Genomic DNA, 24,075 nt, shown 5'->3' with positions numbered 1-24,075 from the left:
CAGCTAAGATAGTTGGCATGTGGAGAGTGTGTGTAAATTAATTCTTAAAATTTTCATATTAAAATATTTGCTGAATAAACCTGACGATTGCAGTTTGATATTTAGATAAAATGTAAGACTGGTCTCCTGGTGCTTAGTAAGTCTATTTTTCCTACAGTGTCTGCTGGAATTACAGAATGAAGCGGTGTTTATGTGGACAGCTGAACTAGAGAATGTTGCAACGCTGTGCTTTAAGGCTCTGGAAAACTCAAACTATGGTGTGCGAGTTGCAGTGTCAAAGCTTTTGGGGACAGTCATGGCTACAGCACTGATACCAAAACAAGCAACAGGTACGAGCCCTTCTGGATTCTGTCTCTAAATTGGCAGACTTAGTTGCACCTTCAGTACCACGTTACATGACAGTGTTGCATGGCACCTTGTTGTTCCAGTAGATGGAAGCTTGTAGATGGATTGTTTGTTTTTACAAACAATAAGCTGAAAGAGTGCAGAATCTCTGTTGTAGTCATACAAGGAAAAGACAGAGCAAGCTATCAAAAATCACTTGTGAGAAGTGGCTTATTTTTTAAGCATGCAAGTGAATTTTTTTCTGAAATATTGGGAAGATTTATTTTTGCGTGACAGTTTTGAATTAATAAGTCTGATTTCAAGATCATTGCTTGTGTTGGTTGGAACTTTGGGAACAAATGATTACGTTTCTTTTTGAAAAAGTGATGCGGCAAAATGTGAAGAGAGCCACACTTGAGGAGGTCTTGGAGCTCATGGCCACAGGATTTCTGCGAGGAGGATCTGGTTTCCTGAAGAGTGGTGGAGAGATGTTAAAAGTAGGAGGATCTGTCAATAGGGAAGTGCGAGTTGGTGTTACCCAGGTTTGTCATTTTTTTAATGAAGTAAAATTTATCATAATTGTAACCTTTTTAGTAGGAAAAAGACACATTTCTGTCCTGTATTTCTGTACAAGTTGACTTACAGGTCTAATTTGACTCTTCCGTTTTATGAGATGTGCATGAGGTATCATTCACCTATCTACTTTTATTATTGCTATGCAGTAACAATAGATTAAAATATGACCTAAGGAAAACTTATTTGGTCAGAGTATATTAGGTGAGATTAACTTGCAAAAATATTTGAAAACTTCATATGTTAAAGACTTCAGTTCCCTTTTGAAATTTAGTTTCTTTTTAGAGAGGATGTTCTGTTACCCTTTTGTGGCTCCCTCTCAGCTGCAGCTCTGATTAGTTAAACTATGTTCCTTCTTTCCATATATCTCTCATGAATAGATGAAATCTGATGAATGTGGAAGCTCCTCTTGTCTGAGAGAGAAAGGTGGTGGCAGCATCTCTTCAAATTCAGACATTCTCACTCTGATATGTATTTCAGTATGCTACAGTAACTTCCCAGAATTCAGATTGTTTGATCATAGGTTATTTTGTGAAACCCTTTATTTTTTCTCAGCCTATTTCAGGTGAACTTGGTGAATATGCCAGGTTTTCATTGTGGACTGGAACGCATTGGTGTTGCTGCTTTTATTTACATGGTGTTCTTAAATTTTCAGAAAGAGGCACATTTAAAGCAATGAACTGGGGTTTTTTTTGCTGTCATCCGAAGAGTATTTTGTGCATCACAGGGGCTACTCTTGGTACTGGAAAAAGTTGAGTTTCAGCAGCAAAGATCTGGATAGTGAATTGATTCATGCTGAGTAACCTCATTAGGGTTGCTCATTGCTAACTGGTGTTGATATTCTAGTGCATTATGCTTGAGTCTGGCTGCAGTCTCACACAGTCTTTTGTTTCTGTTTTAATTGGGTTGCTGTGTGACTTCTGAATTTGCAGGCCTACGTTGTCTTTGTTACAACATTAGGAGGGCAGTGGCTGGAGCGCAACTTTGCTACGTTTTTGTCCCATGTACTTGATCTGGTCTCCCATCCTCGTGCAACTCAGACCCATGTGGAGGCTGTTTACTCTCGAAGATGTGTGTCCTTCATCCTGAGAGCAACAGTGGGCAGCTTATTGGGGGAGAAAGCACAGATTGCAGCTGCCAAAGAAATATGTCAAGCCATTGGTAAACAAATGAAGGCAGTGGGTGAGAACCATTTTTCTTCATTCAAGACCAGTTGAAAGTTATTGTCATTTTACTGAGGCAGCCATTTTTCAGCTTTCTTCTACTGTGAGGAGTAATTTTGTTCTTATGGGAAATGATAGTTCATCTGCTTTCTTTTTCAAATGTTCAAAGGTTAAGTTCTGCTTGAAAAGTGATTGTATGACACTGGCTTGTTATCCCAGATAGCAAATGCAATGGCAAAAGCATAGAATGGAAGTGGAGAAGAAAACTATGCATTTGCCATCTATCTTGGGATAGGTTGTATTGAAAGTCATGCAGAGTTCTTTACTAACAGTGTAGGAAGTCCTGTAGGTCAAGATATTGTAGGTCCTTGTGTCTCCCCCACTAATATCCCTACTAATATCCAATTGGATTTTGTGACAAAAATGATGTAATCAGAAGACTGGAATTAGAGAAGAAAAATATGACCCCTCTGCAAAACTTTGCAGAATATGTAATCACTAAGAGGCCTAACAAAACTCTCTTGGCATCTGTTTCTTATGAAAGGAATTAGCTCAAGCTGGAGATTGAAAGAGTAAATTGGAAATACACGTCTCTTTATTTGCCAAACATATCTTTCTTTTCTGCTACCATGTAATTTGAATTTAAATGTTTAACATATGGAAATGAAATTGATTTAGAAACTTTTGCAGGTTCTTCTCATAGCTATTTTTTGATGGGGTAGGCATGGAACTTTAAAAGGTTTCTGATTACTGTAAGTATTACTTCCAGGAAAACAAGTCTATTGAAAATGCTGTGTCTGAGAGGAAACAGTTGCAGAAATTACTCTTCCTTCCACCTTGTCAAAGTTGCAGAAAATTCAATTGTGTATTTGGACAGTTTGAAGAACTTTAATTTTTTTGAGGATTTCTCATGAATTTGATGAAAAATGGGAAGGGTTTTTATTTGGTAGTAATTGCTTCCCTTTATGTACAGCAGACTGTTTTCTAAATTTGTTCTGCAGTAGACACACAAACATTAAGCTGATACTGAAGTCCCTTTTTGAAGAGACAGTTGCTGCTTCTGGGATATTGTGTAGGAGAACATACAGTGGGGTTAAGGAACTCAATTGGATAACTCTGAGATGATTAGAGATTGTGATTAATTTTTTACTAAAGGTCTCTTTTTTTAGTTTCACTGAAAATATATGCATGCAAATTTGTATGCAGAACCTAGATATGTCAAGATTGTGTATTTCGTTGGTGTGTATAGATACACATATACAGCTTGTGTGTTTTGTATAAGTGCTTTTACTATGTTACATTGTTTATCCTACCTCTTAGTGCTCTGCTATCTGTAGTAACTGCGGGGCATCTGTTTTTTATGGTCTTTGGACAGCTGGGTTTGGCTGATAGCTATAAAACTCCTTCCCTGCAGAGCATATTTGCTTTGTGAGTTCTCACTATGACCAGACTTATGGTTTTGTTTTAATGTAGGATTGATGTCAAAATGAAACTGTCACTTTCTGTCCTGTGAGTACTCAGGTGTGATTCAAATGGTAGTTAACCAAGACACTCTTTTCTTTTTTGCAGAAGCAGTAGTGAATGATGCTAACAGTGAAAATAAATCAGGAGCTGCTGATGTAGCTGCAAGCCAGCACGTAATGGTGTGTGCCCTCCAGGAACTGGGTAGTCTGGTTCAGAGTCTGAATGCCACTGCATCTCCTCTTATTCAAGAACCCTCTATTGGTATGCAAATAAATTGAAATAGGTTAATTGAGGCATTCAATCAATGAATATGAAATATCATTAAATCTAGTTAAATAATAAATGAATAATATGTAAGAAATATATCTATGAAATTGGTACTTCCTGTAGTACTCCAGACAGCTACATTTGTCCAGGTCACTGTGTCTAGTACCCTAACTTTAGTTCTAGTTGGACAAAGGCTTAAAACAGCTGTTTTGATTGGAGTCTGTCTGAGCTCTTTCTTAGGGTGAGTAAAGTGGTAATTTTTAGTATTGGTTTGTTTACAATAATGGTTTTATAGGAAATACATTGTTTTGCTATGTAAGGTCTGAAATATTTGCTCCTGAAAAACTGTTGCCTTTAAATACCAAATTTCTGTGGGGAGGCAAAAGTATTTTTTCAAGATGAAGCTGTTGGTAGGCTACCTTAAAAGTAGTAGTTCTTTGGCTGAAGTTGACTAGGGTTTGTGTGGGATTTTCTTCTTGTTCATTTCAGTATCTGAATCCACATTTACTCTGTAGTGCTACAGCTTTGCATTTTTCGAGTTTGTGGATGCCTGTGTTTTTTCCACTGGAAGTGCAAGCTCCTTTAGACATTTCATCATAGAGATTGTTGTCTTGTTGCATGTGACATTCTTCCTGTACTGATTTTATGCCAGCTTTGGAGTGGAGAAGACTGTGCTCATATTTATTCCTTCTGGCAGCTGTGTCCCATAAGAACAGAGGGGACTGTATCTCGGTATTATTTCTGTTAGCTGCTGTGAACTCAGCAGGTAGAAGTTGTTCACTAGCTCCAGAGAAAAGAAGCAGCAGTGGGGGCTTTGAAGTAGAAGTTTGCCAAGATCAGGACTAAAGAAAGTGTTGGTGTGGAGACAGATTGGACTGAAGGGTTCAGTTAGAAAGTGGGATTAGGTAGGCATAGAAGTTTGGAGAGTGTAGAAGGATATTAACTTGCTGGAGGGGAGGCAGCACCATGTCAAAAGCTGAGTACAGCAGTCAGTGATATCTACAGCATGTGCTTGGCTACAATGTGAAGCAAACCCAAAGATCAGTGTTATTGTTCCTCTGTTACTGGCAATCTGTAAAACATTTTGGGAATCATCTCATCCAGTGCCTGTTCTCTTATATAGCACTGCTGCCTCTTTTCAGTGTTCAAGTAGTAGGAGTCAGCGCTGTGGCTCTGACAGCTCCAGCTTTGCTGACAAAACCAGATGGGGAGCAGCATAATGCTAGTAACAACTATTGTCTTTCCTTAAAGGAAAAGGCAAAGTCAGCAAATACAAGTACTTTAATTCTGACTTTCTTAACTTCCACATTGGCTGTGTAGTATCGAATCAGTTTACTTGTCTGTGTGTATTAAAAAGCAAATGTATATTAAGAAGTGCCTCTTAAGTTAAAGACTGTAAACTCTTCTTTCTGCAGGTCTGTTGGAGACAGTAACTTCAGTTCTTCTTCATCCCAGCATGGCCGCTCGACTGGCTGCTGCCTGGTGCTTGCGGTGTGTAGCTGTGGCATTGCCCTTTCAGTTGACTCCATTTTTAGATAGATGTGCAGAAAGACTCAACAATCTGAAGACCTCCCCTGAAGCTGTTAGTGGCTACAGTTTTGCAATGGCTGCTTTGTTAGGTGGTGTGCATCAGTGTCCTCTAGGCATTCCTCATGCCAAAGGAAAGGTGAGATAATGAGTGTTTCATTTGTGAGTGTACTAAAAGATACCTTTTTATCTACAAGTAATAGCTTTGCAAAATGGCTGGCATGCTAATGATTTAAAGCATTATTGAAGTTGAGCTTGTGCCTTGTGCGAGAGTAGTGGCCAGAGCACATGCTTTTAGTACCTCAGTTGCAATATTTAACAGCATTTTTCCTCTCTTTCTCTTTCAAATTTGCTGAAAAGAAATAGAAATATTGAAAAATTGCTGAAATAATTGCTGAAGAGAATATTACTGGCTGTGTTATCATATGAAAAACAATAATGATCAGCATGAAATGTAATCTGCATTAATTCTTTATGGAAGGTCAACTTAAATGATTTGAGAACACCTTTAGTCTGTAAGAGTGAATAAGTAGAAGTGGCTCCATTTATGTTTTTAAAACCCCCTGTGTTTTGCCCTTGGTGCAGATGGTGGTCAGTATTGCTGAGGATCTGTTACGGACTGCGGCGCAGAACAGCCGGCTCTCCTTGCAGCGGACTCAAGCTGGATGGCTTTTACTTGGAGCACTTATGACTTTAGGTTTGTAAAAATGGTTTGCTTTTTCTTTTATTTTAAAGCTTGTCCAACACTTCTGATTATCCACTCTGGCAAATGGTCTTTATGCATAATCAGCTCATTATCTATCACAAGAGTGTTTATACAGGGGAAGCAGAGTGTTAGTGCACTTACTTCAGCCCCGTTGTGCTGGGGGAGAAGTGATACATTAGTGCTTATCTAAGCTGAAATGTGGTAGAAGGCGTCATACCTAAAAAAAATTTCTGTTCTGTTTTTAGAAACTCAGCCTTTAGTCATTCTCTGAAAGGGCAAAATTGCCCATACTCTTCCTTCCTTAATACTGTGGTGCAGAAGAAATGGACAGTAAATGAAACACAGTGAGCATTCCAACAAGTTGCATGTGTGTCTCTAGGTAGGCAGCAGCACTGATTAGAAGTGTAGTTCGTTTAAAAGCCCTTCAGTTGTCTTTCAAAAAAGCCAGCCTCATGTTCGTATCTGCCACTACAGCTGCATTTTGAGAGGTTGTAAGTATACTCTTGAATTCTGCAGCAAGTGTTCTTCTGTGTTTTGTTTTTGAGTTTTTTCATACTGAAAAATGTGATAAAGTTCTGATTCATTTTGCAGTATTTTGATCTCTCACCAAATATTATTTTGTGTTTCATCTTGTTTCTCTAAACTGTCTCTCTTTTACCAGTTTATCATTGTGTTTTTCTAACAGTGTATTCCTATTTTGTTTGTCCTCCAATGTGTTTTTAATTTACTTACACTGGATCTTTTTCAGAGAAGCTTGACTGTAAACTAGCTTACACAATCAATAACTATCAGTTATTTTTCTACTTATTTTATGGACAGGCTAGAGTAGGCTAAAAAACCTGCTTTCAAAATTAATATAAAAAAGTTAGAAGTCAGAATAAAAATAGAGTAAAAAGACAGTTGACCATAGTTCTATATGACATGACAGTATGTAGGATAGCCGATTTCCTATTTTTAGTACTGATACCAACAAGCAGATGTGATGCATACTAGGTATTTGCCACACTTTCAACCTAGGAATAAGAAAGAATTTCATTTGGTTTTCATTGTTCCAAGTAGGGCAAAAAGTTTGAAGAGCAAAAGCCTTCCCAGCAGATTTTTCACACTTAAATACACATTTTTATTATACTGTCACTTTATTTTTTTGCATAGGTCCTTCTGTTGTTCGGTATCATCTGCCTAAGATGTTGCTGCTGTGGCGAAACGTGTTTCCACGTTCTCTGAAGGAGCTGGAAGCAGAGAAGGCAAGAGGAGATTCTTTCACCTGGCAAGTAACACTGGAAGGCCGTGCTGGAGCTCTGTGTGGTAAGAAATTCAGACTTTGAGATTACACCTGCACAGTAAACCAAAACGTGATCCCAAGTATTGTAGAGAGAACTCCTGTAACTTCCCATCTTCCTTTGAAAATGAGTAAAATGTGTCAGAATTTCATCAAAATGTCCTGGTTTTGACATACAGTTTTATGAACATATCACACACTCTTTGAGTAAACATTTTTAATTGCTGCTCTTTTGATATTCTCTTAGAATTTGTGTCTTGTTTATGTTTTGTATTTATTTGTTTCAGTGAAAATTTAATTTAAATTGTTTTGTTATTAGCTATGAGAAGCTTTGTTGCTCACTGCCCTGAGCTCCTTACTGAGGATGTGATCAGGAAACTGATGACACCCATAGAATGTGCCATGACAATGATGTCACAGTAAGTAGGCAGTTTTTGCTCTTTATTCACTTTTGTCTTTTCCTGGACTTGAAATCCTAGAACTAATTTGGAGTTGGGTTTTGTGGTTTGGTGTCTGCCCCTTCCCCCTGCTCCACCTGTAATTAAAATAGGACTTCTGAGGAGGTGCATGCCATGGATTTATGGCAGAGTATGTTGTGGGTTTGTTGGGTTTTTAATAAAAGTTTTTTCGGTACAATTACTTCTGAAAATGTATTGTTAATTGAGTAATGTTATTCAGAGTAGTTCTCTGAACACTGTTTTCTTGACTTGCCTAGAGTTACATCTTGTGAAAAGAAATATGAAAATACTCTTTTCAGTAACTGCAGCATTTCTGGTTTCTCTTTTTCGTTTTTAATTCTATAGCATTCCATCAGTAATTAAAGCCCATGGAGCTCATCTCAAAGCTAGTGCAGCTATGGTTCGTTTAAGACTTTATGATATATTGGCTTTGTTGCCTCCGAAGACATATGAAGGTACATAAATTTTTAACAGTTTCTGTTAAAGTAAAAATTCTACTTAGTACTTGTGATGCTTATCTTTGAAGCAGCTGTAAGAGTCAAAACACAGTTCTAGGAATCTCCAAGAATTTTGTACTATATTCCTCACCTTCTGTATGTCGTCTTGACAGTATAACTACAGAGTATGAGTATTGCAAAGCATTCATAGAGTAACAGAGTATAGAAGTTACAGTCCTGTTTATAGGATTGAGGGATATGGAGATCATGGTCTGAGATCAAATAATGGTGTTTTAAGTCATTGTTACTTAAAAGATAGAGAGCTTTATTTCTTAGTGTACTGAAAAGATAGATGTGGCAATGAAGGTTTAGTTTTGGTTACAGTGGGGTTTTTTTGGTTGGTTGGTGTGGTTGTTTCCTTTTTTAAACCTGATTTGATCTGTTACACAGATCTGCTATTAGTATTGCCAGGCACTGTCACGTGGTCTGACAGATTAACCTCTTGGGTTTGAGTTTTTTTGTTAAATCATTATGTTTACATGATCATGTGGATGAGCAGGTTTTTTTTCTAAATCTGGATTGTCATCCCATAAGGGGTGACCCCATCTGTTGTTTAAAACAGGACACAATTCCCTAGTGAACGCTGCTTGAGCAGGAGGTGGGACTAGATGACCTCCAGTGGTTTCCAATGTTACCTGTTCTTTGGGTATTTGGGTACCCATGACTTGGGAATTGAGAGGCTAGAGTTCATTTGTAGCCTTGCTCTCAACTCTAGTGTTGTCAGGTTTACTTCTCTGCTACCTGTAAAATTGAAGTAATGGTACATTTATGACTTCTGATCACTAACTGAAATGTTTTGGCTAAGAAGCAGTGATGATTCTTTTTAATGCCTGTCTTTTTAGGATCATTTAATGCGCTGCTTCGAGAGCTGGTAGCAGAATTTACTTTGACTGACAACTCTGCTAATACAACCACATCACTCCTAAGGTCTCTTTGTCATTATGATGATAGTGTTTTGCTTGGCTCCTGGCTGCAGGAAACAGATCATAAGTCAATTGAAGATCAGGTAATAAAAAAAGAAGAATGAATTATCTGCCCTGTCGGTGTGATGTGTGTGGGGAAGCCTTCTAAAAGTGAAGCTTCATAATTTGTTGTTAGTCTTATTTCAGAGCTTTGTTAGATGTAAGTCCTTCCATCCACAGGGAACTGTTTTGATTAAAAACCACCTACAGCTGAGATATAAATTGCATGATGCTAGTCAAAGAGTTGTGCTTAGGGAAGAAGCCTCATTTCTTTTTAAGAAAAACCCAACTCAACTAATCTTCCTGTCTGCCAATTTTCCTAGCCTAGCAGTTGTTCTCATACAGGTTTTTTTGAACTAGGAGAAATATAGGTTCCACTTAACCTGTTTTGTAATGAAACTGCTGTCAAAATATCAGTATTGCAAATGGTGTTATAGCAAAACAAGATTTAACTGGTTTTATAGGTGTAATATGAAATCTTATGTTTCTTTTGAAAGTATTGACACAATGTTGTTGGCTGAAAACGCCTCTTCTGCAAACAGCCATCTAGTAATGGGAAGGTTTCTCAGAAGGTTTGATGGAGCAGATCCAAAAGCCAAGACTGATACCAAGGGTGTGGGACGCTGTTTCTGAGCCAAGATCAGCATGTCAAAGCAAAAAAGAGTTTTACAAGCTTCCTTTGTTTATTGTGGAGGACATAGTAGACTTCCAGTGCAGTCTTCAATCTACAGAGCTTTTTCACCCCCTCCTGCCCTTTTTTTTTTTTCACTTCCTGACTGTAAAACAGTGGTGCTCTTGGTAAGTGGAGATCTGTAGTCTGTCACAGGAAGTGTGTGCTCAGAGCCCAGAAAGCCAATGGAGTCCTGGGCTGCATCAAAAGCAGCGTGGCCAGCAGGTTAAAGGAGGTGCCCCTCTACACTGCTCTTTCATCCCCAATATAAGGACATGGCACTGTTGAAGCAAGTCCAGGTGAGGGTTACAAAGTTGATAAGAGGACTGGAGCACCACCCTTACAAAGATGGACTGAGAGAGTCGGGGCTGTTCATCCTGGAGAAGATAAGGTTGCACCGACGCCTCACAGCAACCTTCCAGTATCTGAGGGGGGCCTACAGGGAAGTCAGAGAGGGACTCCTCATGTGGAACTGTAGTGATAGGACAAGGAGTAACAGGTACAAATTGAAAGAGGGGGAATTTAAGTTAGATATTAGGAAGAAATTTTTCATTGTGAGGGTGGTGAGACACTGGAATGATTGCTGGGGGAGGTTGTGGATACCTCAACCCTGGCAGTGTTCAAGGCCAGGTTGGATAAGGCCTTGAGCAGCCTGTTCTAGTGGAAGGTATCCCTGCCTGTGACAGGGGAGCATTGGGACTAAGATGATCTTTAGGATCCATTCAAGCCCTAACTTTCAGTCATTCTATGATTCTCTTCTGCTTAGTCATGTTTCATTTTTTAGTGATACAGAGGTCTCAACAGATGTTTGCTGTGTTTTCTGACCTAAGAAGAATACAGGCCTACTAGATTCTATAGTTTTGCTTCACAATTAAATAATTTGTAGGAGCACAGAACTTTCTTCAGAGAAATAGATGATTGTTTAATAGTGTTTCATGAAAGAATGATGGTTAGGAAGGGTTTTTCTGATGATAGGAGAGTTAATAATTTTAGTACTATTTCTAAGTCTTTCTGTGTAGGGCTTTATTATAGCCAAAACTGATAATTTAATACACTGTATTGTAACTCTATGCTCAGAGAGTGAATTGATAACCTTTTTTTTTAAAATGGCACTTCATATTCAGTGATTCAGAAGCTACTGTTAGTACCAGAATTAATCTGGTTTTCTTTTAATTTTCATCTCTTGATACCAGGAATGATAGTTTGTGTATTTGTCCAGCTGTTAATGATTTTGACCCTTCAGAATTCAGCTGACCCTGTAAATACTAATATGTGTGCATGGGGATACTGCAGTTGTATTCAGGTGTTTGTAAGCTTTTCTTTTGTTTTAACTACTGTGTATGTGTTTTGGTTATCTCTAGTTCCAAATTTTATGTGCAAAGTATATTCAGAGGTATTCATGTTGTGTGGCATTTTGCAGCTTCAGCCAAACAGTGCGTCTGGAAGTGGTGCTCTGGAACACGATCCCTCTTCTATTTATTTGCGCATCCCCGCTGGTGAAGCTGTACCTGGTCCCCTTCCTTTAGGAGTATCTGTCATCGATGCATCTGTGGCTCTCTTTGGTGTGGTCTGTCCTCATGTCTCTTACAAGCATAGGTCAGTTGACATCGGTGTTCAATTTCAGAACCTAATGCTTTGTTTCTCTGGATACTGTTTCCTTGGGGCTTTTTTTTGTTTGCTTGTTTGGTTGGTTGTTTTTGTGAAATAAGCATTGACTATGGTATCAACAGTCTTTAAATTCAGAGTTTAGTATTTGGTGTTCATTGTGCCTCAGGATTCCAGAATATGTACTCACTTTAGAAATAAAGTGATTTCCTCAGTTTTATCACTTTTGAAGATTAGTGTTCAGAGATGGAGACTAGATTCTTCTCTTTTCATACTGCATTTAACAGAAGTAATATCTCTGCAACCAAAATTTCCTGCAAAAGTATCCACTGCAATTAACTTCAAATCAGCCTTAAAAACATCAGGGACCTCCATTGAATTTAATTTGGCTTCCACAAGTAAGACCATTTGATTTATAGTCAGCAAGGGATTGTACACATGATGAAAAAGAGGAAATGGAATTCAACTTATTTTCCTTTGTGTTGCACATGACCTCAACAGAGTTATGAGTTGTCAGGACTAATTTCATTATTCAGTTTAGGCAATTTGTTGCTGAACACAGAGTGAAAGCAGTTCTAAGATGCATTTCAAAGTAAAATGATCTTTCAGTGCAAACCTGATGGGAGCAGTTTTTTCATAGCTGTCAACCCCATTTTGAAGTAAGCACAGGATAGACTTGAGGCCAGCTTGCAGTAATTCAGCTTGGCCTATACTTGTTGTTAACTGCGAAAAGATGTAGCTTGGGAACTGCTGAGTAGTTAAGAATGCAGATTATTAATTACACTCCTGTTTTTGGTATCTTCTAGGGAATGTTCCTCCTCCCAGTAATGTTTTTTGGGGAGGAGTGGGGGCAGCAATGGAGGTTAAATGGGAAAAATAATAGGAACAATAAAACAAATATGAAGGGTAACACTCTTTTAAATGGTAGTGGAAAGACAGCATTTTTCCACTCTGGTCCTTACAGCTTTCTAGTTATACAGCCAAATGCACCTGAAGATTCACTTCTTCTTGGTTGTGGTTTCTTCAAAGGAATAGTAAACATTTGTGGATGAACTAAAAGAACCAGGAAAGGGATCTTCAGAGTAACTGCCCGTACTACCTGTAGTGAATACCTTCTGCAGCCCCTGAAGCATAAGTTCTATTACTGAACTTAAAAGGCCCTTTTGTTGTGTGTGGTTTTTACCAGCTGTGCTTTAGTTTGTATTTTGAAAGGCTGTAACTTCAATTATGTTCTTTCCTTTGTGTTAGATTACAGATGTTGGATCACTTTGCTGAATGTGTCAAGCAGGCTAAAGGTGTTCGCCAGCAAGCTGTGCAGCTTAATATCTTTACTGCTGTTCTTAGTGCCTTGAAGGTAAGACTTGTAAACTTGTAATGGAAGCCAAAGTTTGTGTTCAGTACAAAGGGCTGTTGGGAGAGTGTTACTAAAGTTACTCAAGAATTCAAAAATTTGAAAATTCCAGAATTGAATTTTTTTTCAGATACTAGCTTGAGCTTTTGTCTTCATGTATCAGTACAGAGAACACATGAGGCTCATGTAATCAGCATTTTTTAGTAGTCAGCATTCTATAATATTCAGACTTTTTTCTTTCTTTCTTTCTTTCATCTTCAATCCTGTGGTTTTATTTGCATTGGGCTCATGGATTTAAGTACTTTGTGTATATACTCAGAAAACCCCTAGTGTCACAGAGTATCATTCAGATATGGCTTGTGTAATTGAATACACAAATAGATTTGGGTTTACATTTTGGTTGCCTTATTGCACAGAATTCAAGGTGCTTATGCCCAGTCCCACTGACTGCAGCTACTGCTCTGTGCTCTCTTACCTACACTTCGAAATGCAACCTCATGCTATCATGTCAGGAAGTAAGACAGCCAAGTCACAAATAATGGCTGCCCAGTTTAAGCTGTTACTGGAGCTCCATGTCTTTGGTTGATTGGCAAAATCAGCACCTCAGTTCTTTGTGTTGTTCTTAAAAATGTGATCTACATTGCTGCAAGTTGAAATGTGGATTCTGAGGCAGATTTCTGGAAGCTCCCATGCCATGCCAAGTGGCCAAAAAATTATCGAAATTGAGCTGAAATGAGGACTTCAGATCAGAAAATTACAATCTGTGGTAGAGCCTTTGACTTCTTCCTCTATTGCACATGCAGTGGTTTTATTTTATATGTCTTTAATTATTTTTCCTAGGGTAAAAGTACCTGCAGAAGCACTGTTTAGTGTTATTGTAGAGTGTTCATATAAGAGACTGTATTAATGTTTGTAAATGTGATTATTAAGAATTTTTTTTTTTTTATGTAGGGTTTAGCTGAGAATAAAAGCACATTAGGACCAGAAGAAGTCCGCAAATCTGCTCTGACACTCGTAATGGGTGCCCTTGATAATCCTAACCCTATTTTGAGATGTGCAGCAGGTGAAGCTCTTGGCAGAATGGCTCAAGTGGTTGGAGAAGCCTCTTTCATTGCTAGAATGGCTCAATACAGTTTTGATAAGTAAGTTGATTTTAATTCAGGAAAGGAAATAAAATTATAATTTAATGTAGTTTGAAAGATTCCCCTTCTAAATACCGTATTGATTATTCTCTTCTTTCATGCTTGATCCCTATGGTTATGTAGCTCTAACAAACCTTCAAACAGATTCTTCTCTTGGATTTATTTCATATGAGGAATAAAAGCTGCGTTGTTACACACTCAGAATGTGAAATGATACTGGTGAACAGCTTTTGATGAGTTACTTGAAGGGTGACTAAACTGTTTCAGATAGATAAGCACAGCTTACATTAAGTATGTCTGTAATATGAATTGTGTAATAGCAGTTCTGTTTCACTAAAGCATCCTCTTTATACATTGATTTAACTTATTTACTGACCTGTACTTTTTCGTATCCTGTTGTTTATCTTGGGTCTTTAGAAGGATGTCTGGTAGAAGCAGCAAGACATTATGTTTCCCAATTCCTTGCTTAAATTTAAGGCATCAGCATATTTGTGAATCAGAATGCAACTGCCTCAGGGCTGCAGCCCATGTTTTTGGCTGGGCTGGGTGCATGCACATAGCCTCAGTCCAGCTCTCTTACCTCTGGGTAATTAAATTTTTCTCACCCTTTCATCTTGTAGTAAAGTACCTTATCCTTGCTGTCTTTCCTTGAATTTCTGTTACTGGGACCTTCCTTGATTTCTTATCTGTGTTAACTTGCAAGTTGTTAATGGTTGTCATTCTGTTGACAGTCAAGTAATTTTTTATATTTGAGATGTGCATTTACCTTGTTGTTCACTGATGGCTAAGAGCATGCATGTCTCTCATATACAGTCAAACAGAGAAAAAAATATCTTTCTTTGTACTAATTAGGAAATCCCTTTTATCTCTCTTCCTCACCCACTGAAAAGGCTTCTAATTACCAAGTGGTGTATGTGACATGCATTCAGAAGCAGTATTGTGGAGAATACTCAATAAGTCAATGCATACTACTTCATACAACTAGATCATTTAAAATGCTACTCATTCTAGTTTAGTTTCATTATAAAAGGCTTTCTACTTAAAAAAATAAAAAGTCTCTATTGGAAAAGTCATAAAAATCAGCTGTGGAAGAAAACAGCTGTATGAATAACCAGATTTGTAGTGGAAGATGTAACTGTGGATTTCTTTGTAGTTTCTCAGTGTGTTTTGTAATTTTTCTATTCTTGATTCCTTTTCACTGCAATGGTTTAGGAATGATTATTAAATTAGTCTGCTGTGAAACACTGGTAAACTCTAGATTCTTTTCCTATATCCTCCAAAACTCTTCTTCATCTAAAAGATGAAGTTCTGACCAGAAAAAGAAGAAAATTTTAAAAATACTCTTTTTTCCTCTTGTTTTATATGTAATCTGGGTTAAATGCAATACAGAGTAAGTACATTCTTTTTACTGTTGTTGTTAAGGCTTCTCAAGATCTCTTGAGGTGAGGCCTGCAAAATTTTGTTAGTCTTTTGCACTGTTGTGATACTTCAAGGATTCTGTGTAGCAAACTTACTGAATGACATGATTTCTTTGTATTTAAACATTGACAGATTAAAATCTGCTCGAGACGTTGTATCAAGAACAGGCCATTCCTTGGCTCTGGGTTGTCTCCATCGGTATGTTGGTGGAATAGGTTCTGGACAGCATTTGAAAACTAGTGTCAGTATTCTCTTGGCTTTGGCACAAGATGGAACCTCTCCTGAAGTCCAGGTAAAAAGAGCAATCACCACAAAAGTACTTAAAATGTTCGAGATGAAGATTAAAAATTAAACGACCTGTTCAGATATTCACATGACATTGCAGTCACATGTAAGACGTAGCATGTGCCAGGGAGCATGAAGAAAGTGGATCTTTCCTTATAAACTCCCAGAGTGCAGAATCCCAAAGATGTAGTGTAATTAAAATGTGACTTCATAGCGATTTAGAGAGGCAGTTGCAAGTGGTCACGTTAATTCAGAAGTGTGTCTGTCTGCTTGTCACATATGCCAGAGTAATGCACTGTGGGCATATTCCAAACTGACTTTAATTTTAAAGCAGAATATGTTAGTTTTGCCTTGGCTGCCTAAACAGAAGCTTTTAATAACTGGCTAAGGACTGACATGTAATCAGTTACTGGAGTTTCGGGCGATGAGCTGTAGGTTTCCTTTGTCAAGTAATTCCTGTGTATGTGACACGTATACAGTACATCATCTTAGCAGAGTTATATTATGAAAACGGAAATCTGTTGCAAGTTAAGTTGCAATTAGGGGACAGAAGAGGAATAAGTAGGAGCCAAGACTAAGACAGGGAGGGGTTTCTATCTACTATGGACTATAGATGTGTGAAGTCTCACAAGAGGATGATTTGACTGCTAAAAGTTGCTGGTATAGCAGAATAGGGACTAAATGTGCTGGTGAAAGAGTAATGCTTTTGGAGTTGCTGAATGTGGATAGACACTGTGAAGTTCAGAACACTTCTTAAGTTGAAAATACTGGAAAATCAGAAGAAATGTTGTCTTTGCACCCTCAGGAGAAATACAAGGGGTCAGTGTCCTGGTCTGTCTTTACTTTCCTTTAAGTAAGAGCTTTCCTTTAAACCTCTGTTTGTGGCTGTTGTGAAAAGGAGAGAGGGCTAGATGGGCCAGAACATGTGTCTTTATAGTAAGTAGTTGAACGTTAGAGGGAAAAGTGCTGATTTGTTTTTTTCCTTCAGCAATGAAATCTATCAAAGCACTAAAAGAATTACTTGAAAAAAAAAGAAACTTCTTTTGAGTAAAAGCAAGGGTCCTGTCTATAATTACTGTTCTTCAAAGATTGTGCTGTAATTGCATAATATAATAGATAACTTCTTGTCATCCTTTTCATGAATTACTGCAAGGAAATGAGTACCTGGAATGGTGACTATTGTGCTTTAGCAGCAGGAAATTGTGTGCCACCCATGAGTAGGGGCACTTTATACCCACAGACTGAGAAGGTGAAGCCCTCAGTAACTATAAAGAATCATACCTTGGTTTGCTGTTAACTTGATAGAACATGTACTTCAGTGCCTTCTTATTTCTTTTCCTCAGGGTAATAAAAAGAATCAAAATAAGAAGGCTTATCACTTGGGAAAACAAGCATAGGTTTTTTTTTTTTGGGAGATAATGTTAAAAAAATCTATAAATACAATTTTAAGTCTTTTGAATTTTATTAGTTTATTTAAGGAAAGACAAAGTGCAATTTGCATATGTAACCAGCTTCATGTATGAGTGGGTAACTTGAGGCATATAATTGTGCACCAGTAATTTCAAAAACAAATTGGAAAGGTTAATGTTTTATGAAAAAAAAAAAAGAAAAAGAAGTATAAAAGGGACGTCCAGGTAGAACTTGCATATCTACCTTACTTTCCATTGAGAACACAGCACCTGGCCACTGTGAAAAGCTAAGCTTTTAAACCTCGTCCCTCACTGGATCAGTGTGGTTACACAGAAACTGTATGGAAGTGTAATGGAAATGTACAGGAATTAAAGGATAAGCTGTAATGTGCTACCACAGGATTAGGACTGTAGAGGTAGTTACACGATTGCTAGTGCTAATGGTTTTTGGGTTGCATCAGAGAGGATTAAAAAGGAGCAGTTTTGAAGGCAGGTATTCCAGCTTATTCCTAAGAGTCTAGCTTTGTAATAGTAATACTCTTTTATCTTAGTCTTTTCATGTATTTAATATGAGAAAATTCTGAAATCAGATCATTTAATAGGATGTTACAAAGAGATAGCTAATCCTTTCAGGTCTGTCAGTGGAATTTATTTCCTATGAAACATCAGTATCCAAAAGGACTGTCCTCTTGCCTGCTTCTTGTTTTCAGTATCCAAAAGGACTGTCCTCTTGCCTGCTTCTTGTTTTGACAATTACAATAAATTATTTTGCTCTTTTGTTGTTTACTCACCTTGCAACTGAAATAGGTCTTTCACCATATTTTTTCCTCATGCTGTAGTACGCTGACTGAACAGAACTGCTTTTTGCTCTTGTACCCTCTAATAAAAAAGAAAAATGCATGTGAACCTTTCAGCTTGTCATGAAAATCAGTTCCTACTAGAATATAAAAGACCTTCTCTGCTAAGGGCTTTGTAAGCTGCCCATTTCAGACTCTGCCTCCAGTTTTATAGTGGAATGATTCTCTCTTTCTCCTGTCTTGAGTCAGTTTTCTTTTTTCCTTTTTGTTTTAAGTGGATGTGGTATTTGGGGTTGTATTTTTCTTTCTCAAAGTGCTTAAGCATATTTTTTCTCAAATTCTTTGTCACCTTATTTCCATTATCTTCAAAATTGCTGATAACCAAAGAGTATTTTAGATATATTTAAACTCTCAGGTGATTTGCTTGAGGTCCTGAGACTTCTGAAACACTTCTGGAGTCAGAATAACGAACTAGACTTGTTTAAGAGCAGAAGTACAGAGCTAGGCTCCATCTGCATAAAAAACTGTTTAATTTCCTAAATGCTTTACTAAAAGATGTTCCTTTGTGTTTTTGATAGACCTGGTCTCTCCATTCACTTGCCTTGATAGTGGATTCTAGTGGACCAATGTACCGTGGGTACGTGGAGCCAACGCTCTCTCTCGTTCTTACCCTGCTCTTAACTGTCCCGCCATCGCATACAGAGGTACATCAGTGCTTGGGCAGGTGCCTTGGAGCTATAATAACTACTGTTGGGCCTGAGCTGCAAGGTTAGTGGGCATTTGAAGAGAAAAAAAAAATCTACCTTGTATAAAGATGATATTGTCATCTTAAATGGAAGAATATAAGTTTTTGTTAGTTGCAGGTGGGGGGAGGAGATGTTGACTGTTTCAAGCAGCCTGGCTTTGATCCTCCTTATGACTGCTTGGGGCTTTTTTGACTGCAGTTTGAGATTTGTATAAAGAAGTTGCAGGGGTGTATGGTGTTTTGGCTAATGGTAAATTTGCATGGTAAGTAAGCCATGAAACCCTTGCTGCGGATTTTGCTGCATATGTTGTGTACAGGTGGGGCATGAGACAAGGTTTTTCCTCCATTTCTTTAACACGTGTTTATTTTAAGCTGATGACAAGAGCTTAAGTTTGACATAATTGATGATACTGTGAACTAGAACTCATTTTCATTCATTCTTGATATCCTTAGATCTCTGTACCTTACTGTAGAGACTTAAAATCTAGTCATGCCAAACACTATGTCTGAAATTTTGTGCCTCAGGTGTTAAAAACATGGATTTTTAACTTTGTCTAACTGTGATTTTTAGGAATGTTTATAGGATGATCTTTGATGCAGTGCCAGAGAGCCAACAACTAGTGAAATTCTATCTCTAAATAACTGGACTTAAGGTTTTAGTTATGAAAAAGATCTAGATGGTTTAATTGAACTTCTGTATCTGTGTGCTAACCTTTTGGCCTGGAATATGATTAACTTTTAGAATAACAACTTAAGTAGAATGTCTTCTGCAGGTTACATTTCTGTAATTCTGAATATTTTTATAAACCTGATGCAGGTTAATTCTTAAAATACAAAATGGGATTGTTCTTCAAATTAAATACTGTTCTTTTTAAATGCTTGTTCTAGTAGAGCAGTGCAATTCATCTGTTGGAGCTAATTAAACTTGCCTGCATACATAGATACTAGCTTAAGAGTTACCTGATATTTTAGGAAATGGCTCAGTGTGTGAAATGTTGCCTATACATATATAGAATGAAAGAGACTTTTAATATTTAACTTCAGAGAATTAACTGGCTTCAGGACCTGGGAAGATAGTCTCAAAATACTTCTGACTGGAGATTATTGATCCAGAATTTCATTTGGATGGCATGTTGTTTAACTGAGCTAAAAAAAGAGATACTGAAACACTCTGTTGTGTTTCTAATTTGCATGGAAAATCAGAAAAGTTGCATGTTAATCTGTGAACTTTTTTTTGGTGATATTGAAGCTTTGATAATTCTTGCTTCTCAAAGGTTTAAAGTCTGCAGTTGCTATAGAAAAGTTTTGCTGTGTTAAGGATATCCTATTACATTATTAGGTAACGGAGCTACGATTTCAACAATCCGTTCTTCCTGTTTGGTGGGATGTGCAATCACACAAGACCATTCAGACTCACTTGTTCAGGCAGCTGCTATATCCTGCCTTCAGCAGCTTCATATGTTTGCACCACGGCATGTCAACCTGTCCAGTCTGGTTCCCAGTCTTTGTGTGAGTATCAAATGCATCCCTTTTGCTCCTCAAAGTTTTATGTATGTGCTTAGCAGAGGACAGGGGAAATATTTAGCAAGATGTCAAGGACAGCCATATGTAATAAGCAAGTTATATTTGCAAGAACCCTGGAGTCCCCAAGACATTTTACATATTTTCAGAATGCTGCCCAAACTGAAATCATAGGGGCTGATTCTCTTTCACCCTCGATAGTGTAAGCAAGCATTTATAAATAACAAGCTTAAGCTTGGAAGTAAGGCAGAGGCTTGAACCCAAAATACACCAAATATGAATATAAGAGGAAAGGTGGCATGGGTGGATGTGGTTTTGGTGTAGGTTGGGTTGTTTTTTTTTAATAATTACTATCGTAAAAATTATTTTTAGAGGGTTCAATAGTCCAGTACTGAGAAATTTGAAAAGCTTCTCCATAATATCTCTTAGATGTTCTGCAAAGTTGTTTATGCCATTCTTTACAGCACTGATGACTCAGTGTTACCTGAAGGAATGCAATCTTACTTATGTCAACATTGGACCTTTTTCTTAGTCTGCCATCCAGATTTTCCCTAGGGCATCCTGTCATGATTACATGCTTCTCTCCAGCCCTGTGCACACCCAAGCCCCACCCTGCCCCAAGCACTCCTGGGAGTGCAGTGTGTTTACAGAATCTGTCACTTGTCCCTTAACCAAATTTTGCATGCAAGGGGTGCAACATATCCAGAAGTAGGTAAGCTCTTTTGTATGAATACCATGTACAACATGACAGAAATTCCCTACAGCAATTTACTCTGTGACTACCAGTGGGCGGTGTAACAGACAGTGAAGTTCATACATGACTAACTAGTGCTGTTTTGATACCTTTTGCCATGGTTTTCCACTGTTTCTCTCCTGTTAGTTTATGATCTTCTGCTAAATGAAAGCTATTTTTGTTTCCCTTTCTCATATTCCTCAATTTCAAGTTGTACTTAGTTTGATAGGGTTTCCTTGGAGTTGTCTTGGGCATTTCTTCATACTGCAAATGCATAGATATGTAGGCAAGGTCTGCCTTACCTGCACCATTAGCCAACTCTTCAGAATGGATTTAATGCCAGGTATCAAAATTAAACCACGCAGCACCACACTCTCATTTTAATTTCTTTTTCCTGCATTGGCTTCATAACTTGTAGTTATTTGTTTTGTAACTTGAAACAGGGAATACCCTTTGCATTAATTAAATCTCCCAAATGGTCTGTGTTTTAGTTCATTAAAACAACCTCAGTGTGGTATTTAGAGGTTCTTTAAAGACTGCTTGTTTTTTTAGGACTAAAATCTTGTATATTCATATGTGGAATAAAGATCTACTGTTAAAATGCTTTATAAACTGTACAACCCTTTCATTTAGGGAAGCATTTTCCATCCCCATAATAAGCTAATACCGAGAAAGCAAATTGATATTTGGTTTATAAAAACCAAATTATCCTGGAGTAAATAAGGAATTAGAGTTTATTAAAGGGCAGTCTTCACCTCTTCCGCTCTGGAAAAACATTCATGTTTCTGTGCAGCTATTTCCTCTCAGAAAAATAGAGACCATGCACAATTCTTCTGTAAGGAAAATATTTGCTTGTGCTTGAGGTGATTCAAAGGAATTAGAAGCCAGTGTTGGTTAGCAAAGAAATCTGATGCTGTCTTATTGAGAGGCACTTTTAAGAGCTTAATGCTATAGATTTTATTACACATTTGAAATGCAAGTTTTATGATAGCTGTCATGTGTAGTGCACCTGATAATGGCTTTTTGTTTAAAAGAATGTGATTATTTCTGTAGCAGAATATGAGGCAGAGTAGTACTGGAGTGTAACAAATTGGAAACTGTAATTAATCTAAATCATACTGGCACAGTAGTTCCAATATTTAAGCTTTTATCTCTTTAACCAGGTGACAGCTGTCAGCTCTATGTATGTCAGCTTTATTTTCATATTTGTATATTATGAAAAGTGCTTACTTCTGAACTTTCAGAACTTGGTACCCAGCAGCTCACACATGGGCTTATGACTGAAAAGTAGAGTGCTTTTAGTCCTTGGCAGCACTGATTTATTGATACTGGGGTGCAGCAGTTCACTCATCTGTAATGGTTTTGATTTTCAGGTTCATTTGTGCAGCTCTCACTTGCTGCTGCGCCGGGCTGCGGTTGCGTGTTTACGACAGCTTGCTCAGAGGGAAGCGTCAGAAGTGTGTGAATATGCCATGAGCTTAGCAAAAAATGCTGGAGACAAAGAAAACAGTGGCATCAGTAGGTATTCCTTTCATGTGGCCTTTTTGTAACAGTTGAATACACGTATGCATACGTGTGCTTTGCCTTCAGAAAGAAGGGAAAAAAGCCCAAAGCCCCCTTATACCCCTAGTGAAAAAAAGTCCTAAAACTGTCCCTTCTGGCTTCAGTAACTTCTGACCACACCCCTGCTTACCTCTGGAATTTCGTTTATAATTTAGCTATTTGTGAAATTCAGACTTAAACCTCTCTCTCTCTCATTAAGGCTGGCAATCGAATAGGGAACACAGCATATATACAGTGGAAGCATTTTACAGTTTTTCTGGTATTATAGCTTTTGTTATTTTGAAAATTGACTTAATGGTATGCTGTTTGATTGAGATGCCTGGTTGTGTTATATTCTGTTAGCATCGCATCTGCAATGCCTGTGGGCTTTGCTGGCTGGTCTAATTGTTACATGTATCATTTTATTTTGGTAACAGGAGGTGCAACAGTGTTGATCAGCACAGTCTTAATACAAGTGTAGAATTGTGAGCTTACTCAAATAATACCAGTTAAGTCTGTCTCTGGGAGGAGTCTTTAGAGTCCACTACTGTTAGTGTTTTTTTACAAATTCATGGGCTATGTACCTTGAAGAGAGATATTTTTTATTTTTTTAACTAATACTTGGAGGTGTTATTTGCCTTGTAGATAAAATTAATTGCTGTATTAGAATCTTTCTAGTGTTATTTCAGAAAAACATCAGTAACATCTTGGTGATCTTTGACTGAACTATACACACACGTACATAATGTCCAATTCTAGTCTGGTGCTCCAAATTCTAAAACTGTGTTCCTGATTTTAGAAAAGCTTCTCATTACCATTTTGCAGACATGAATCCTTTTGCACCAGGAGCTGGCTCTCGGCGAGATGCTCATTCCCGGCATCAGGGGGTTAACATAACAGAGACAGGCCTGGAAGGCGTCCTTTTTGGCATGTTGGATCGTGAGACTGATCGGAAATTGTGCTCAGATATCCATGATACTCTGGGACATATGCTTTCATCTCTCGCAGTAGAAAACCTTTCTCACTGGCTCATGCTTTGTAAGGATGTCCTTGCAGCTTCCAGTGGTAAGTGTTCTGTCGTGTTACATAAAAGACAGTGTGTCCTTAGCATTTGCATGTTCTGGCAGTGTTGGTTTGCAGCTTGTCTTTTATCCTAGTTAAGATGTAGGTTATATTGTATACAGAATTTTGATTGTAATGCAGTTAAACTTCAACAGAAAGAAGGAATTATCGAAGTTAAGTTTCAGAATATGCTCATAAGAGTAAAAAGTTAGCTGCTTGAAGTAGGATTTCCAATGGAGAAGTACTGTGTTTATAAGTCAGACATTTCAGTATCTTAGTGAAAGCAGACATCCTTTTTAGCCTGTATACATCAGGATTCTACAAAGACAAGATTCCTGTACACATTCTGAGCCTGCTTTTACAAGGTTTTGTGAGTTATGTGAGTGATGTGGTGATGGGTTACTGTGGGGATGAAATTTTTGTTTGTTGTTCAGCTTTGCAGATTTGTTTGCAGAGGTTTTGTCCTCTGAGACCTTATTCCTGTTTTTCAGCTTGTAGGATGGTTATGACGCAGAATCTGCTCATTTCCCTTTCATTTATGCTTGTTTATTGTCATGTGTGAGGGCATCCTGAA

General features: G+C 37.8%; 1 protein-coding gene across 3 annotated transcripts in view; it reads left to right on the top strand.

The window, feature by feature from the left end:
* HEATR5B (HEAT repeat containing 5B) overlaps positions 1-24,075 on the top strand; it is a 57,757-nt gene that overhangs the window by 6,690 nt on the left and 26,992 nt on the right. For all 3 annotated transcript variants that reach the window (XM_069010000.1, XM_069010001.1, XM_069009999.1), the window contains exons 6-23: positions 158-329; positions 709-866; positions 1,830-2,079; positions 3,630-3,785; positions 5,207-5,457; positions 5,904-6,015; positions 7,177-7,329; positions 7,623-7,722; positions 8,107-8,216; positions 9,101-9,264; positions 11,311-11,486; positions 12,744-12,849; positions 13,798-13,988; positions 15,540-15,699; positions 18,477-18,666; positions 19,983-20,152; positions 22,271-22,415; positions 23,265-23,504. In XM_069010000.1, coding sequence (XP_068866101.1) covers positions 158-329; positions 709-866; positions 1,830-2,079; positions 3,630-3,785; positions 5,207-5,457; positions 5,904-6,015; positions 7,177-7,329; positions 7,623-7,722; positions 8,107-8,216; positions 9,101-9,264; positions 11,311-11,486; positions 12,744-12,849; positions 13,798-13,988; positions 15,540-15,699; positions 18,477-18,666; positions 19,983-20,152; positions 22,271-22,415; positions 23,265-23,504 — 3,004 coding nt within the window. The remainder of the gene's footprint in view (positions 1-157; positions 330-708; positions 867-1,829; positions 2,080-3,629; positions 3,786-5,206; positions 5,458-5,903; positions 6,016-7,176; positions 7,330-7,622; positions 7,723-8,106; positions 8,217-9,100; positions 9,265-11,310; positions 11,487-12,743; positions 12,850-13,797; positions 13,989-15,539; positions 15,700-18,476; positions 18,667-19,982; positions 20,153-22,270; positions 22,416-23,264; positions 23,505-24,075) is intronic.

The sequence above is a fragment of the Aphelocoma coerulescens genome, chromosome 3 (assembly GCF_041296385.1).
Source record: "Aphelocoma coerulescens isolate FSJ_1873_10779 chromosome 3, UR_Acoe_1.0, whole genome shotgun sequence".
NCBI lineage: Eukaryota > Metazoa > Chordata > Aves > Passeriformes > Corvidae > Aphelocoma > Aphelocoma coerulescens.
Note: the sequence above shows the minus strand (reverse complement) of the source record. Positions and strands in the feature narration are given on the sequence as shown.